The sequence below is a fragment of the Danio rerio genome, chromosome 4, assembly GCF_052040795.2.
Source record: "Danio rerio strain M-AB ecotype USA chromosome 4, GRCz13ab, whole genome shotgun sequence".
Taxonomy (NCBI): Eukaryota; Metazoa; Chordata; class Actinopteri; order Cypriniformes; family Danionidae; genus Danio; species Danio rerio.
In genome coordinates, this window is record NC_141024.2 from 74038333 (window position 1) to 74057500 (window position 19168).

At 32.6% G+C, this 19168-nt stretch overlaps 2 protein-coding genes across 6 annotated transcripts in view; one reads left to right on the forward strand and one right to left on the reverse strand.

Moving 5' to 3' along the window:
• Window positions 1-19168, reverse strand: part of slco1d1 (solute carrier organic anion transporter family, member 1D1) — a 790174-nt gene that overhangs the window by 429549 nt on the left and 341457 nt on the right. The gene's annotated exons all lie outside the window — the stretch shown is intronic.
• Window positions 1-19168, forward strand: part of si:cabz01066312.1 — a 109540-nt gene that overhangs the window by 47189 nt on the left and 43183 nt on the right. For 3 of the 5 annotated variants that reach the window (NM_001442733.1, NM_001442734.1, NM_001442735.1), the window contains exons 4-12: window positions 3408-3545; window positions 5722-5859; window positions 6167-6334; window positions 8796-8911; window positions 9451-9646; window positions 12019-12208; window positions 14519-14582; window positions 14667-14861; window positions 15419-15466. In NM_001442733.1, coding sequence (NP_001429662.1) covers window positions 3408-3545; window positions 5722-5859; window positions 6167-6334; window positions 8796-8911; window positions 9451-9646; window positions 12019-12208; window positions 14519-14582; window positions 14667-14861; window positions 15419-15466 — 1253 coding nt within the window. The remainder of the gene's footprint in view (window positions 1-3407; window positions 3546-5721; window positions 5860-6166; window positions 6335-8795; window positions 8912-9450; window positions 9647-12018; window positions 12209-14518; window positions 14583-14666; window positions 14862-15418; window positions 15467-19168) is intronic. The other 2 variants (NM_001442736.1, NM_001442738.1) reach the window with 1 other exon arrangement.

A 19168-nucleotide genomic window follows, 5' to 3' on the forward strand; every position in this document is an offset into this window, starting at 1 on the left:
ATCAAGTTGACGTGTTTTTTAAGACAATGTTAGATGTCAATTTTTGACTTTTTCCCTGCCAATGTTAGATATCAAGTTTTTAAATGTTTTTTTAAGACAATGTAAGATGTCAGTTTTTGACTTTTTTTTCCGCCAATGTTAGATATTAATTTTTGACATGTTTTTTTTACGACAATGTTAGATCTAAATTTTTTATGTTTTTTCAATTTTTTTCTCATGTCAAGTTTTATACGTTTTTTATTTACGACAATGTTAGATATCAAGTTTTGACGTTTTTTAATGGCAATGTTATATGTCAATTTTTGACGTGCTTTTTTATGGCAATGTTACATGTCAATTTTTGATTTGTTTTTTTAATGGCAATGTTATATGACAATTTTTTATGTGTTTTCACGACAGTGTTAGATATCAATTTTTGACGTGTTTTTTATGGCAATGTTACATGTCAATTTTTGACGTGTTTTTTTTTTCGACAGTGTTATATGTCAATTTTTTCTGTGTTTTTATGGCAGTGTTAGATATCAATTTTTGACGTGTTTTTATGGCAATGTTACGTGTCAATTTTTGACGTGTTTTTTTTTTTTACGACAGTGTTATATGTAAATTTTTTCTGTGTTTTTATGGCAGTGTTAGATATCAATTTTTGACGTGTTTTTTATGGCAATGTTACATGTCAATTTTTGACGTGTTTTTTTTTTACGACAGTGTTACATGTAAATTTTTGACTTTTTTTTACGACAATGTTATATGTAAATTTTTGACGTGTTTTTTTTACGGCAATGTTACATGTCAATTTTTGACGTGTTTTTTTTTACGACAATGTTACATGTAAATTTTTGACTTTTTTTTTACGACAATGTTACATGTAAATTTTTGACGTGTTTTTTTTACGGCAATGTTACATGTCAATTTTTTATGTGTTTTTTTATGGCAATGTTACATGTCAATTTTTGACGTGTTTTTTTACGGCAATGTTACATGTAAATTTTTTACACTTTTTTTACGGCAATGTTACATGTCAATTTTTGACGTGTTTTTTTTTACGACAGTGTTATATGTCAATTTTTTATGTGTTTTTTATGGCAATGTTACATGTCAATTTTTGATGTTTTTTTTTTACGGCAATGTTACATGTCAATTTTTGACATGTTTTTTTACGGCAATGTTACATGTAAATTTTTGACGTGTTTTTTTTACGGCAATGTTACATGTCAATTTTTGACGTGTTTTTTTTTACGACAGTGTTATATGTCAATTTTTTATGTGTTTTTTATGGCAATGTTACATGTCAATTTTTGACGTGTTTTTTTTTACGGCAATGTTACATGTAAATTTTTGACGTGTTTTTTTTACGGCAATGTTACATATCAATTTTTGACATGTTTTTTTTTACGGCAATGTTACATGTAAATTTTTGACATGTTTTTTTTACGGCAATGTTACATGTAAATTTTTGACATGTTTTTTTTTTTACGGCAATGTTACATGTAAATTTTTGACGTGTTTTTTTTACAGCAATGTTACATGTCAATTTTTGACGTGTTTTTTTTACGACAGTGTTATATGTCAATTTTTTATGTGTTTTTTATGGCAATGTTACATGTCAATTTTTGACGTGTTTTTTTTTACGGCAATGTTACATGTAAATTTTTCACGTGTTTTTTTTACGGCAATGTTACATATCAATTTTTGACATGTTTTTTTTTTACGGCAATGTTACATGTAAATTTTTGACGTGTTTTTTTTACGGCAATGTTACATGTCAATTTTTGACGTGTTTTTTTACGGCAATGTTACATGTCAATTTTTGACGTGTTTTTTTTTACGACAGTGTTATATGTCAATTTTTTATGTGTTTTTTATGGCAATGTTACGTCAATTTTTGATGTGTTTTTTTTACGGCAATGTTACATGTAAACTTTTGACGTGTTTTTTTTACGGCAATGTTACATATCAATTTTTGACATGTTTTTTTTTTTACGGCAATGTTACATGTAAATTTTTCACGTGTTTTTTTTACGGCAATGTTACATGTCAATTTTTGACATGTTTTTTTACGGCAATGTTACATGTAAATTTTTCACGTGTTTTTTTTACGGCAATGTTACATATCAATTTTTGACATGTTTTTTTTTTTTACGGCAATGTTACATGTCAATTTTTGACGTGTTTTTTTACGGCAATATTACATGTCAATTTTTGACGTGTTTTTTTTTACGACAGTGTTATGTCAATTTTTTATGTGTTTTTTATGGCAATGTTACGTCAATTTTTGATGTGTTTTTTTTTACGGCAATGTTACATGTAAATTTTTGACGTGTTTTTTTTACGGCAATGTTACATATCAATTTTTGACATGTTTTTTTTTTTTACGGCAATGTTACATGTAAATTTTTGACGTGTTTTTTTTACGGCAATGTTACATGTCAATTTTTTACATGTTTTTTTTACGGCAATGTTACATGTAAATTTTTGACGTGTTTTTTTTACGGCAATGTTACATGTCAATTTTTGACATGTTTTTTTTTTACGGCAATGTTACATGTCAATTTTTGACATGTTTTTTTTATGGCGATGATAGATGTCAATTTTACATGTTTTTTACGACGATGTTAGATTTAAATTCTTGACGTGTTATATCACGTTTTGACGTGGCTTTTTATGCCAATGTTAGGTTTCAAGTTTTGACGTGTTTTTTACGCTGTTTTTTATGTTAGATGTCAATTTTTTTATATGCGTTTTGACACTAATATTAATGTCTGTTTTTGATGTGTTTTTAACCCCAATAGTAAATGTCCATGTTTTATGCTTTTAAGACCAATGTTAGATGTTTATGTTTGATGTTTTTTTTTTGTTTTGTTTTTTGACATCAAGGTAGTTTACATGCGTTGTAGGGAAGTGAATCCAGTGTAATTTGTAATTGAAGCTTTCAGATAAACAAAAACTTTCTTATATTATAAAACTTTAGTCTCGTTATTTTTGGCTATCAACAGGGCATTAATATGTGGATGTCAAACAGACGTCAAGCTTTTGACAGCAAATCAGTTAGCATATTAGACATCATGCCATTTTATGTCTGAAATTGAAAAAAAAATCCTCTATAAATTCATTCATTTTAGGCCACAAAAAACTATAAGATGTCTTGTAAAATCCAAAGGCGCTAGTTAACGTAAGTGCAGATGTGTGGTTATCTCTCCGTATCAGCTCTGCGGGTTAAATCTGTCCTCTGATAACTGCAGTGTCATTTTAGGGTGGTGCTGATAATGAGCCACAAATAACACAGCTGTCTTTGGCAGAGCTGTGTAGACGTTTGCGATGTTAGCATGCGTGTCTGAGCTTGGCTAATGAATTACCTAAGCAGCGCTGCATGTCTTCAGCTGTCTGAGGCGCGGTGTTTTGTTTCGCAGCTCTACAATGAGGAGGTGCTGGACCTGTTCGACTCCACCCGAGAAGTCAAGAAATCCAACATCAAGATCCACGAAGACGCCAATGGAGGGATTTACACAGTGGGAGTCACCACTCGAACCGTCAGCTCGGAAGCAGAGGTCGGTTTATATGAGGGTCTTCTGCACTTGCTTCACAGTCTAAAATGTGTATGTGCAAACAAACCGACAAACAAACAAGCAGTTAAATACACATATTAAACTTATTTATATAATAACATGTAATAACAAATAACATATAATAAACTTATTATTTGTTGCTCCTAATAGTTAGATAGGCAACAAGACTGTAGTTAGTGTATACACTTTTTTATTAAATATAAATAACTTTTTCTTTAAATATTAATAAAAATAAATTAGTTTTATAAATATTAGTTAACTTTCCCCCTAAAATACATATATAATCACAAAGAAAGAAGAAAAGAAGTAGGAAAAACCTATCAAGCTGTAAATAAATATGTTTAAAGTGATTTCTTACAATAATACAATCATGTTATTAAGTTATGAACTTTTATTTTTAGGTGTGTATATTTTTATCATTTTAATTATTATTATTTTTTTATTGATCTTTTTATTAATTATTTGTATTCAACATGTAGGTTTTATTGTTGCAAATATTGGTTTGACAATAAGGTTGTATTAGTTAATGTCTGCTCATGTTATCACAATAGTTCAGTGAGTGCATTAGCTAATGTTAACAAGTATATTTTATTAATTATTAAACGCTGAGAAGTATTAGTTTTTATGTTAGTAAATAGCCTACATTAAAGGACAATAACAAATAAAAACCTTACTATAAATAAGTGTGACCAGTCTGTTTAATATTAGTATTAATAATAATTCAGTTCTCTTAGTATGTTGGAATTATTACATGGTAAATAAATGCTATATTCTATTTTTTATATGATTAATTATTGTAATATTCATATAAAATGTATATTATTGTACATGTTTATTGTTGAATGTTTGGATTGTTTTAAATAAATATCTTTAATACAGTTATTTAAATTATTACAGTTAAGTTTAACATTTTTGAAAGCTAATATAATATAATATAATATAATATACTGTAATATAATATAATAAAACATAATATATTATAATATAATATAGTATAATATAATATAATATAATATAATATAATATAATATAGTATAATATAATACATAATAATACTAATATGATACAATGTATAATAATACTAATATAATATAATATAATATGATATAATATAAAAATATAATATATAGTATAATATAATATAAAATAAAAAATATAATATAATATAGTATAATATAATATAATATAATATGATATGATAATATAATATAGTATAGTATAATATTAATATAATATAATACATAATAATACTAATATGATATAATGTATAATACTAATATAATACTAATATAATATAATATACAATATATAATAATACTAATATAATATTTATTAATATAATATTATATAAATTAATATAATATGATATAATATAAAATAATATAATAAAAAATAATATAATATACTAATATAATATAATAATATAATATATTATAATATAATATAAAATATTATAATATAATACTAATATTATATAATGCTAATATAATATAATACAAAATAATAAAATATAATATAGTATTAAATATTATAATATAAAATAAAAAATAATATAATGTAATACTAATATAATATAATACTAAAATAATATTATATTATAAAATATAATATAATTAAATATAATATAATATAATATAAAATAATATAATATAATAAAAATAATATATTATAATATAGTATAAAATAATATAAAATAAAATAATATAATATAATACAATACAATATAACATAATATAAAATAATAAAATATAATATAATACTAATATAATATAATGTAATATACTAATATAATATAATAATAATAATATAAATAATATAAAATAATAAAATATAATATAGTAATAAATATAATCTAAAATAAAAAAAATTATATTATATAATACTAATATAATATAAAAATATAATATAAAATAATATAATATAATATAATATAATATAATATAATATAATATAATATAATATAATAAAGATAATATAATATAAAATAATATAATAATGTATGAAGTAAGTTTGTTTGTTTTTAATAACAGTTGTAATAATTTCCTCTGAACAGTCCTGAATTATTTCATGAGCTGAGTTATTCCTCTGTGTGTGTGTGTGTGTGTGTGTGTGTGTGTGTGTGTGTGTGTGTGTGTGTGTGTGTGTGTGTGTGTGTCAGATGATGCAGTGTCTGAGACTGGGCGCTCTGTCCCGCACCACCGCCAGCACTCAGATGAACGTCCAGAGCTCTCGATCTCACGCCATCTTCACCATCCACCTGTGCCAAGTGCGCGTCTGTGCCTCAGACAATGTACAGGTGGGTGCCGCTGCTGCTTCACTCTCACCGCTGATCAATACACTCTCACGCTTATCAGACACCGGCCAGCTTTTTTAGCAATGTTTGAGAAATGATGCCCCAACCCGGTGGACACCGGGCAACTCATTAGTAGTGTGAGATACAGATCTCCAATCTCCATTATTGCGCTCTCTCTCTCACATACACACACACACACACACACACACACACACATATAGACAGGCAGGGTAAGTGTGTTGAAGTCTACAGTGTGAGCAGTGTGTTTCCCCCAGTGATCTCCACAGTGTGTGTTGTTGCTCTCCTCCAGGACTCAGAGTCTGATAACCGGCTGCTGAACGGCTCCTCCGAGATGAACGAGTTCGAGACGCTCACGGCCAAGTTCCACTTTGTGGATTTAGCCGGATCTGAGCGGCTCAAGAGAACCGGAGCCACAGGAGACCGAGCCAAAGAGGGAATCTCCATCAACTGCGGACTGGTGAGTCATAATGATAATAATAATAATAATATTAATCATGCGGCACGGTGGCTTAGTGGTTAGCAATGTCACCGTACAGCAAGATGGTCGCTGGTTCGAGCCTCGGCTGGGTCAGTTGTAATTTTTGTGTGGAGTTTGTATGTTCTGCACCACAGTCCAAACACATGCGCTATAGATGAACTAAATCTTCTGTAGTGTGTGTGAGAGAGAATGAGTGTGTATGGATGTTTCCCAGTACTGGGTTGCAGCTGAAAGGGCATTCGCTGTGTAAAACATATACTGTATAAGCTGGCGGTTCATTTCACTTTGGCGACCCCAGATTAATAAAGGGACTACACTGAAGTAAAATGAATGAATAATAATAATAATATTATTATTAATAATGATAATAATAATAATAATAATAATAAAATTATTAATAATAATAATAATAATGATAATATTAATAATTATAATATTGATATTAATAATAAAAATAATAATAATAATAATAATAATAATAATAATGATAACATTAATAAGAATATTGATATTAATAACAAATAATAATAATAATAATAATAATAATAATAATAATAATAATTACATTAATAATAATAATAATAATAATATTGATATTAATAATAATAATAATAATAATAATAATAATAAAGTTATTATTATTAATAATAATGATAACATTAATAATAATAATATTGATATTAATAATAATAATAATGATAATAATGATAACATTAATAATAATAATATTGATATTAATAATAATAATATTAATAATAATTATTATTATTATCATCAATATTATTATTATTATTATTATTATTATTATTATTATTATTACTAATAATAACATTAATAATAATATTGATATTAACAACAATAATAATAATAGTAATAGTAATAATAATAATAATAATAATAATAATAATATTTATTGTTATTATTATTATTATTATTATTATTGTTATTATTATTAAATTAATAATAATAATAATAATAATTACATTAATAATAATAATATTGATATTAATAATAATAATAATAATAATAATTATTATTATTATTACATTAATAATAATAATAATATTGATAATAATAATAATAATAATATTATTATTATTATTATTATTATTATTAATATGTTTGAGATAATTATATATATTAAAATAATAAATGCAGTAATATCATCATCATCATCATTATGATTAATGTATGTGTGAGTTTTTAATTACATTTATTAAAACAATAAAATAATATAAATATGAACAATATAAATTTCTGTAATAATAATTAGTATTAGTATAGTAAGTATTTCTGAACAAAAAATGACAGAGCTTGGCGTTTGTCATATCCATTCATATCCACCTGCTGCTGTATTGAGCGCCACCTGGTGGTTTTTCAGAGATCAAACGCTGTTAAAATGCGCTTATTAAAGAAATAATCTCTATCTGTACTTACATGATCTAATTACATTTAGTCTTTTCCATTCCTGAAAAGTGATGAGGATTTACAATAAAAATGGTGTCTAATTGTTTAGTTATGCTTATTTATTTATTTATTTATTTATTTATTTATTTATTTATTTATTTATTTATTTATTTATTTATGTATAGTTTTTTTGTAAATTATTTTCAGTTTGCTTTACTTTTTTTGCTTTGCTTGTACATTTTTTCAATGAAGTACTTTTAATGCCAGTATTTACTGTATATTTAGCCAATATTAGCTTGGAAAAACTTTTTTCTGTAAAGATTATTATTATTTTTTAATTATTATTTTTAATATTATTATTATTATTATTATTGTTTTTTAATTGTTAATTGTTAATATTATTATTATTATTATTATTATTATTATTATTATTATTATTATTATTGTTGTTATTAATATTATTTTTATTATTTTAACTGTTAATAATATTATTTTTATTATTTTTTTTTTATTATTTCAATTGTAAATATTATTATTATTTTTTAATTATTATTGTTATTAATATTATATTTGTTATTTTAATTGTTAATATTATTATTTTTATTATTATTATTATTATTATTATTATTATTATTATTTTATTTTTGCTTTGAGCTTGCTTTATATTTATTATTCTTTTGATTAGCTTTTTTCTTTTCTGTTTGTTTTGCTTTGCTTTTCTTGCCTGTTTATTTTGGTTTTGTTTGTTTTGATGTAATTGGATTCATTTAATGCACATATTATGTGTGTTTCACAGCATATTATTTACCCAGTATTCATTCATTCATTCATTCATTCATTCATTCATTCATTCACTCGTTTTCTTTTCAGCTTAGTCCCTTTATTAATCTGGGACCGGAACTCGAACCAGCAACCTTCTTGATGTGATGCCTCAGTGCTAACCACTGCGCCACTGTGCTGCCTCTTTATTCGCACACTTACTCAGTTACACGTTTATTGACTTATAGATGTATTGTGGTTGTGTTTGTTACAGTTAGCTCTGGGCAACGTGATCAGCGCACTGGGCGACCGCAGCAAACGCTCCACACATGTGCCTTACCGAGACTCCAAACTCACCCGCCTGCTGCAGGATTCACTGGGAGGAAACAGGTCCGTCTCTGAACACCATTTAAAGGGCACATATTATGCCATAATCACTTTTATAAGGGCTTTAAACACAGTTGTGTGGCAGGAGTGTGTGAATATCTCCAGCCTCTAATATTAAACATTCATTCATCACACTTTACTATAATCACACCTGATGAAAACTTTGATTGACATTCCCACTTTGTACGTGTCATCAGAGGGGGAAAGCCCCGCCCACTAGTGACCATCTCTCCCTCATTAGCATAGGACGATAGTCTTGTTTTTGAATCTGCCACTATGCTGACACACAGGCATTTGTAGCTCCGCCCTATTCTGAAAACATCACAATCTCATTTGCATTTAAAGCGACAGCCACCAAAACTCCAACAAAGCCTAAAGGGGTCAGTCTAACAGAGATATAAAACATTATGTATGGGTTATTTTGAGCTGAATCTTCACACACACACACTCTTGTAAAAAGGGGCATAATAGGACCCCTTTAAAACTTCCCACACGTGTTATTGAGGAGTCTCTCCATCTGTTGTTCTCTCTTGTGAGCGCAGTCAGACGATGATGATCGCCTGCATCAGCCCGTCAGACCGAGACTTCATGGAGACGCTGAACACACTCAAATACGCCAACCGCGCTCGAAACATCAAGAACAAGGTGATGGTGAACCAGGACAGGGCGAGCCAGCAGATCAGCGCTCTGAGGACGGAGATCGCCCGCCTGCAGATGGAGCTGATGGAGTACAAGACGGTTCGTGCTGCTTCGTGATCTCTCACCCCTGCTGCTGTTACTGCGCTGTGTCTGGTAACATGTTTACGAGCCGGAGTTATCGTTAGACATTTATATGATGGCTTTAATAATAGTTCTGTTTAAAAGTGCTGTTTTAATAAAGATGTTTAATTACAATCTTCAAGTTCTATAATTTGATTTGATTGATTTATATTTAAATATAATAAAACAAATATATAACATTTATATATTTCATATATATATATATATATATATATTTTTTTTTTTTTATTAAAGTAATATATTTCATTTTAATATAATAATATTAGAATATGAAATAATTAATATAATATAAAATTCAAAAATACTTTTATTATTTTAATTTATTACTTGTATTTTTAGTTTTTTATACAAAAATGTTTATATATTTTTTAACTAGTGTATAATTCCACTCATTCCACTCAGAACACCTTAGCAACTGCCAAGCAACACCTTAGCAACCACCTAGCAACCACTCTGAACACATTAGCAACCACTTAGCCACACCTTAGCAACCACTCAAAACACCTTAGAAACTACCTAGCAACACCTTAGTAACCACCTAGAACACCCTAGCAACTGCCTAGCAACACCTCAGAACATCTTTGCAACCTTATTGCAACGCCTTAGCAACCACCCTATCAATGCCAACTCAAACATCTTAGCAACCACCTAGCAACACCTTAGCAACCGCTTAGCAACCATTCAGAACACCCTAGCAAAACCTTAGCAACAACCTAGAACACCTTAGCAACCACCTAGCAATGCCTTAGCAACTGCCTAGCAAACACTTAAAACACCTTAGCAACTGCCTTGTAACACCTTTACAATGACCAAGAAGGCCTCAGCAACTACCTAGAAACCAATTGGAGCACCATAGCAATTGCCTAGCAACACTTTAGCAACATCATGAAACATCCTAGCAATCCCTTAGCAAACAATCAGAACACCCTAGTAACCACATAGCGGCGCCTTAGCAACTGCCTAGCAACCACTCAGAACACCTTGCAACCATCTAGCAACACCCTAACAACAACCTGGAACACCCTAGCAACACCTTAGTAACTGCCTAGCAATCCCTCAGAACAACACCTTAGCAACCACATAAAACACCCAAGCAACGCTTAAGCAACCACTTAAAACACCGTAGTAACAATGACATAGCAATGACTTAGCAACCTCCTAGCAACCTCCTAGCAACCACCTAGCAACACCGTAGTAACCACATAAAACACCCTAGCAACACTTTAGCAACCACTCAGAACACCTTAGTGACTGCATAACAACGCTTTATCAACACCCTAGCAGCCACCTAGCAACATCTTAAAATGACCTTGAACACCCTAGCAATGCCTTAGCAACCGCCTAGCAACTGCTCTGAACAATACCTTAGCAACACCTTAGCAACCACTCAGAACACCCTAGCAACGCTTTAGCAACCACTCAGAACATCCTTGCAACCAGATAGCAATGCCTAAGCAATCGCTTAGCAACCCCTCAGAACACCCTAGCAACCACCTTGCAACATCTTAACAATGACCTGGAACACCATAGCAACTGCCTAACAATGCCTTAGCCACCGCCTAGCAACACTTCTGAACAATACCTTAGCAAAACCTTACCAACCACATAAAACACCCTAGCAATGCCTTAGCAACCACTCAGAACACCCTCGCAACTCCTTAGCAATGCCTTAACAACTTCCTAGCGACCCAACAGAACACCCTAGCAACCACCTAGCAACATCTTAACAATGACCTGGAACACCATAGCAACAACCTAGCAATGCCTTAGCAACCGCCTAGCAGCCCTTCTGAACAACACCTTAGCAACCACTTAAAACACCCTAGCAACGCTTAAGCAGCCACTCAGAACAACAGGATAGCAACACCTTAGCAACCGCCTAGCAACTATTCTGAACACTCTAGAAACCACATTTACAGCTACATTTTAATGACCTGGAAAACTCTACAACCGCCTAGCAATGCCTTAGCGACTGCCTAGCAATGCCCTAGCAACCAATCAAAGAGATATGGGCGTATTATTCCTGTTGCCACCCACAGGTTTCCGAAGAGGGCAAATAAAGCTGCAAGTGGGCGTGGCCAACTGTCTCCATTTTGTTTGCGTATCATTGCACCTGCCGGGAGTTAGCAAATATGGGCAAAGAGGCGGAGCTACGGATGCCTGCTAGTATTTTGCTTAGACAGGCTTTTCTTTAGGAGAAACGCTTAGTACTCCATCACCTGCCACTTGTTTGTGTTCTGACCACGTGGTTGTAGACTACCAATATATGACTCATATGATGGCGCAAGTATTGGAATACAGTATGTTAATGGGTGGCTGTTGTTGAGCAGGGCAAGCGTCTGGTTGGTGAGGACGGTCTGGAGAGCATCAATGATATGGTTCATGAAAACAGCATGCTGCAGACCGAGAACAACAACCTGCGCATTCGGGTCAAGGCCATGCAGGAGACCATCGACGCCCAGAGAGCCAGACTCACACAGCTACTCACCGACCAGGCAAACCAGACCCTCGCCAGAGCAGGTACACACACAATCACATTTACACATATTCACTTAGTAGCTGCGTTCATCCACGTACACACGAGAATAAAGAAGCACTTCATATCAGCGGGAAACCAGCAATAAGTAGCCGCCGTGACAGTCTTGGTTAGTGTACATACCTGTCAACATTGGGATGTGAAAGTAACGGATAAGCCCACCATATTAAGGGATTTCCCACTTACAAAAAAAATACTAAATATGATCATTTGGAGCCGTTTCATTGTAAATAAACAGTTAAATGGTCGGTAATATGTTTTCAAATTACTATTAACTAAAGAAAAATAAATATATAGCCTACATTAGCAGCAAATACGTTAGCAAACAGTTCAACTTATTAAAATTCATAGCTATTATAATGAAACAGAATCAAGCTATCAAATCTCATTAGCCGTTTCTCCACTGTTTAACTCGCACATTCTGATTAAAGAGCAACGAATGAATCTCTGAGTTAATACGATTTTTTATTACATTAAATAAGAGGTGTCACTTTAAAAATGCACACATCTAACGTTATAATGAAAGCATTCGACTGCTCTCCGAACTTTTTATGCTCATTTACAACGAAATTAGTTGTGTTTAGAAAAAAAAGCCCACCAAGATTGACACCCTTATATGTTATTATTATTAATTATTGAAATCGATCGAAATTTATGTTCAATTTCGATTATCGAATCAAAAAATAGAATGGTCGATGCTGCCACGCCCCCATGTCACGTCAGCTTGGCTTGCCAAGCGGGAAAATAACAGGCTTGTTGAAGTGCTTGTTAAACTGCAGAAGCAGGAGACCCGTGGACAGAGCTTAAACCCTCTCCTCTTTCAATGAAGTCACCGGTGTGGAAGCATTTTGGATTTCCAGTGAGTTATGTTGACAACGTTCGTGTTGTTGACAAAAAAAGCCTACAGTTTTGCAAGCTCTGCTATGTATGTATTACGTACGGTTCGTCCGATAGACAACACCGGCATCGCGATCCTCCGCCCGCCCCCGTTGCAAATCCGCTGGCGAAAAGTTCACACTCAGGCCCTGTTTACACTGTCTTTGTTTTTAAATGGCATTTTAGAACGACAACGATTTGACATCCACAGTGGCGTGTAGCATTTCTGAGCAGCCCTCCTTCCTCTCTACCTCTGAAACATCACGTGACCACACAGACACAGACGCACACAGCCATGCGCTCGAGACGTTTGTCACTTTTTGCTTTGTTTTTTTATTTACTTGGTTTGTATTGTTTTTGTGTTTTTACAGCTTTTCTGTAGTTTTGTTTTGCTTTTTGTAGTTTTTAGTTTGGTTTAGTTCAGTTTTTATTTGTTTTGTTATTTGTTTATTTGTTTGCTTTTTGTGTTTGCATGTTTTTTTGCTTTATTTCTTTGATTTTGTCATGTGTTTTGTTGTTTTTAGTTTTGCTTTGTTTTGTTTTTATTTCTTATTTCTTGTTTAGTTTAATTTTTTGTTTGTTTTGTTTTGCTCTATTTTGCTTTGTGTTTCTCAGATTATTTTGTTTTTCATTCGTTTTAAGTTTTGGTTTTCTATTGTTTTGTCATTTATTTTTTATTTTATTTTTATTTTCTGTTTGCTTTTTTTGCTTTATTTCTTTCTTTCGTTTTGTTTAGTTTTTTGTTTGCTTTGTTTTGTTCTGTTTATTAAGACTGTTTTGTTTTTATTTATGTATTGTTATTTATTTATTTGCTCTTTGATTTGTGTTTATGTTTGGTTTTTATTTCTTGTTTTGTTTAGTTTAGTTTTTTAATTGTTTTGTTTTGCTTTGTTTTGTTGTGTGTTTTAGATTGTTTCGTTTTTTATTTGTTTTGAGTTTTATTTTTTATTTGCTTTTATTTATTTATTTATTATTTGCTTTTTGTGTTTGTTTGTTTTTTGCATTATTTCTTTGGTTTTCTTTCGTGTTTTGTTGTTTTTAGTTGTGTTTTGCTATGGTGTGTTTTGTTTTTATTTCTTTTGTTTAGATTTTATTAGATTGTTTTGTTTTTCATTTGTTTTGTTGTTAATTTTTAAGTTATTTATTTTTTAAGTTAGTTATTTTTATTTTGTGTTTGTTTGTTTTTTGCTTTTATTTCTTTGCTTTTGTTTTGTGTTTTGTTGTTTTTAGTTTAGTTTTGCTTTGCTTTTCCCCTTTGCTTTGTTTTTAGTTAGCCTCATTTTGCTTTTTTTAATATACATTTCAAACATGTTACCATCAGTTTTAAAGCTTCAGAAAATAAAAGTTCATACAGTTTTTCCTCTAATATAAAATCAACATAAATGTTCATAACATTACTTCAACCATTTTCCCCCCAGGTGAAGGTAATGAAGAGATCGGAAACATGATCCAGAATTATATTAAAGAGATCGAGGAGCTCAGGTAATGCACAAGGCACTCATAATATCTCCTAATGTGTACCGAAACTCCTCTGCACATGTAATATCGTGTGCTTTTGCTCTTCAGGGCAAAGCTACTGGAAAGCGAGGCCGTGAATGAAAACCTGCGCAAGAACTTGTCCCGCGTCTCCACACGCTCCTCGTTTTACCCGACCTCCGTCACCTCCGGCCTTCCTCCCGAAAAAGACACCTCAGACATCATTGAGATGGCCAAGAAAGACCTGGAGAAACTGAAGAAAAAGGAGAGGAAGAAAAAGAAAAGGTAAGCCGCTGACATCCGCTCCAGTAACTCCCCTTATTTTCTCCCTGCACAAATGAGGGTGTGTGAGGGATTGTTTTGGTTTCTTCAGTTCCTCAAACATGCGGTGTACAGTTTCCACACTTCCTCGCAGTCGTCATTCATAGGAAACATTTGAGAAATGCGCTAAAACAAACACATTCATGTGTGGCTGTCCATCTCTGCCGCTATTTCTGCTCCTCTGACCTTTCACCTTCAGGCCTTTGTCAGCAGTTTTTGGTTTTGCCAGAGACTCTGAGCTTAAAATAGATTGGTTGAGTATTACGAGAAGAATATAATAGTAGTATAACTGATAATATATAGTTCTCTGATTGGTTGATTTCACTTTAGAATTCTGGGTAATGTAGTGTTTCACCCATAATTCTCTGTTTAATCATACAAAATGAGTTGAAATCACTTCATAAAATGTACCAGTGAGATGTTTAAATTAGATTGTATATATATATGAAGATTTAGAAGTAATACTATACCTCACATGTTCTTCTCTGCCATCACCTCTTACTCTCACCTCACTCTTGAAGACTCCAGCAGATGGATGAAGGTGCTCATGAAGATCTTGAGAACGTCAGGTTGGAGACTGTCATTACACGCTGTCGCTCCTCTAACCGTAGTCGCAGCACCATGGAAAAGTTGACTCTTCCTCTTCTTTTCTCTGATGTGGCAGCAGTTGCTCAAGGGTGTATAGTTTGTGAATATGTTTCAGAACCTAGTGAGCTGCTTAGCTGTTCGACTTACAAGGCAACACCTTATTTGAAAATGGCATCTCCAGCAGCAACTCCATCATGTAAAGCACATGTTTTAGTTTTATGTTAGCATGTTGCTAAGATAATGGGCTAGTACCTTAAAATGCAACAATAGACAATATATAACTTAGTTTATAAATATTTATGTATACACACACGCACACACACACACACACACATATATATATATATATATATATATATATATATATATATATATATATATATATATATATATATAAACACATGGCTAAGTTAACATTATGCTAAACAAAATTGCTATTGAGGGTGACACGGTGGCTCAGTTGTCAGCACTGTTGCTTCACAGCAAGAAGGTCGCTGGTTCGAGCCTCAGCTGGGTCATTTGTCATTTCTGTATGGAGTTTGCATGTTCTCCCCGTGTTGGCATGGGTCTGGGTGCTCCGGTTGCCCCCACAGTCTAAACACATGCTGGGAAGTGAATAACTAAATTGGCCATAGTGTATGTGTGTGAATAAGTGTGTATGGGTGTTTCCCAGTACTGGAGTAGTTGGCAGTTCATTCCGCTGTGGCCTATGACTGAGCCGAAAAGAAAATGAATGAATAAATGAAATTTCCTACTGGAAAAACAGTTAACTGGTTTTAGCTGGTCATCCAGTCTGGTTTTAGAGCAGTTTTGGCCATCTTAGCTGGTCAGGTGACCCAAAACAAAACCAAACAAAACTAGCTTGACCAGCCTAGCCAAAACCAGCTGGGCTGTCCATCTTAAACCAGGCTGATCAAGCTGATTTTAGCTGGTCATCTCCCAGCTAAGACCTGGCTGGAAATGGCCAAAACCCCTCTAAAACCAGACTGCTCGACCAGGCAAGTCCAGGCAACCAGCCTAGAGTGGTTTAAGCAGTTTTTTTCAGTAGGGTTGCTATTGAATAAAATTAGCAGATGGCTAAGCTAACATTATTATACTAAAAACATAACAGTCAAAATACAGCTTACATTCAATTGATGAGAATATATATATATATATATATATATATATTTTTTTTTAATATATTTATTTGCTATCTACTAAATGGTTGCATAATAGAAACACAACATATGAAACAATGGAGAATACTCAGCCTTGCTAACTGGCTGCATAGTGGAAAATACAGACTTCGATTACTGGATCCTTAGGCAGGTTCTGCAGGGTGAAATAGGTGATTTGTATCATAAGCAGTAACGCCGATTAGCTCCTAAATAGAGCAAAAAGTAGAATTTGATATTAGCATGTTGCTAAACAAACAAAAACAAACTAACAATGGAGAATTCATCACTTGCAGTTAACAGGGGAAATAGTCTATTTGCTTCAGATCCTGAACAAAAGCAGCGACTGCAAACTTACTTGTTTAAGTTAAGCATATACTGTTGTAGATGTTGGCATTACTGTTGCTAACAGTGTGAAAAAGTCCCTGCTGAAAAATACAGCTTAAACCAGCCTAGGCTGGTTGGCTGGTTTTAGCTGGTCGACCAGGCTGGTTTTAGAGGGGTTTTGACCATTTCCAGCCTGGTCTTAGCTGGTCAGGCTGGAAAATGACCAGCTAAAACCAGCTTGACCAGCCTGGTTTTAGCTGGACATAGCTGGTTTTAGCTGGGCTCCCAGCCTGGCTAGGTTGGTTAAGCTGGCGTTAGCTGGTCATCTCCCAGCCTGACCAGCTAAGACCAGGCTGGAAATGGCTGGAAACCAGCCTGGAAATGGCCAAAACCCCTCTAAAACCAGCCTGGTCGACCAGCTAAAACCAGCCAACTAGCCTAGGCTGGTTTAAGCTGTTTTTTTTCAGTAGGAGTAACAATAGAGAATACAAACCCTGCTAATAATTGGGTGAAATAGTCCACATTGCTAATTGCTAAATGGCTGCAAAGTAAAGCACATAATAGAGTTTGATATTAGCATATTGCTAAGCTAACAACGTGTTACTTAAAAACCCATCAATGGAGAACACATTACTCACAATTAATGGGTGAAAGAATCAATTTGTGAAAGAAGAATCAAAACCATAAACAAAAGCAGTAACTCCTTTAACTGAAGCACATACAGTAGAGATTAGCAATAGCATGTTGCTAACTCTGTGTTACTTAACACTAACTCAAAATATGTAACAATGGTGAATGTATAATCAATAAATAGTCCATTTGTAATCACAATTATTTATTTAAAAAAAAAGACCAGCTAAAACCACCTTGACTAGCCTGGTTTAAGCTGGATATAGCTGGTTTTGGCTGGACTCCCAGCATGGCTAGGCTGGTCAAGCTGGTTTAAGCTGGTCATCTCTCAGCCTGACAAGCTAAGATTAGACTGGAAATGTCCAAAACCCCTCTAAAACCAGACTCGTTAACCAACTAACTAGCTTAAGCTGGTTTACGCTGTTTTTTTCAGTAGTGTTGTAGGCTAATTGATGTTATAGTAACTATTTTATTTTAATGTTAGCATGTTGCTAAGATAATGGGTTAGTACGGGAAAAATGCAAGAATAGACAATATATAACTTGCAGATTTCATTGAAAGGGTGAACATTGCTAAATGGCTGCAACCCTGAATAGTTCTCAAGTAAAGCATATAGTATAGTTTGATATTAGCATACTGCTAAGCTAACTATGTGTTACTTAAAAACCCAACAATGGAGAACACATAACTAGCTGGTTTTAGCTGGGCTCCCAGCCTGGCTAGATTGGTTAAGCTGGCTTTAGCTGGTCATCTCCCAGCCTGACCAGCTAAGGCCAGGCTGGAAATGGCTAAATCCCCTCTAAAACCACCACCAAACTAGGCTGGTTTAATCTGTTTTTTTTCAGTAGGGTTAACAATGGAGAATAAAAACCCTGCTAATAATTGGGTGAAATAGTCCACATTGCTAATTGCTAAATGGCTGCAAAGTAAAGCGCATAATAGAGTTTGATATTAGCATATTGCTAAGCTAACAACGTGTTACTTAAAAACACATCAATGGAGAACACGTAACTCGCAATTAATGGGTGAAAGAATCAATTTGCGACAGAATTAAACAATCGCAAACCTAAACAAAAGCAGTAACCCTGTAACTGAAGCACATACAGTTGTAGAGATTAGCAATAGCATGTTGCTAACTCTGAATGTCTTAAAACTAACACAAAATGTTACGATGGCGAATATATCATCAATAATTAAGTGAAATAGTTTCAATCACAATACAGCACTTGATGTTATAGTTGTGATTTCATTTTAATGTTAGCATGTTGCTGTGCTAATGATTCGATGCGCAACGACACAGCTCAAAAATGCTGGAGATGTCTGAAAGATTGCAATGAGCTTGTTGGGATCTGGGAGGTAATGCTGAGGTAAATTTGGGTCAGAAGGTACACGAGTAGGTCAGTGTTGCCTGTAAGTGTCCTCTAGCTAGGTACTGCAGCTCACTAGGATCAGGAAGAAATCTTTATGGGATGTTCACACCGGACGCACCTTGCCTGAGTAAATTACGACTTTTGCGCGTAATTACATGCTTAAACCAGCCTGATCTCACAAGAAAATGTATTTTACGTT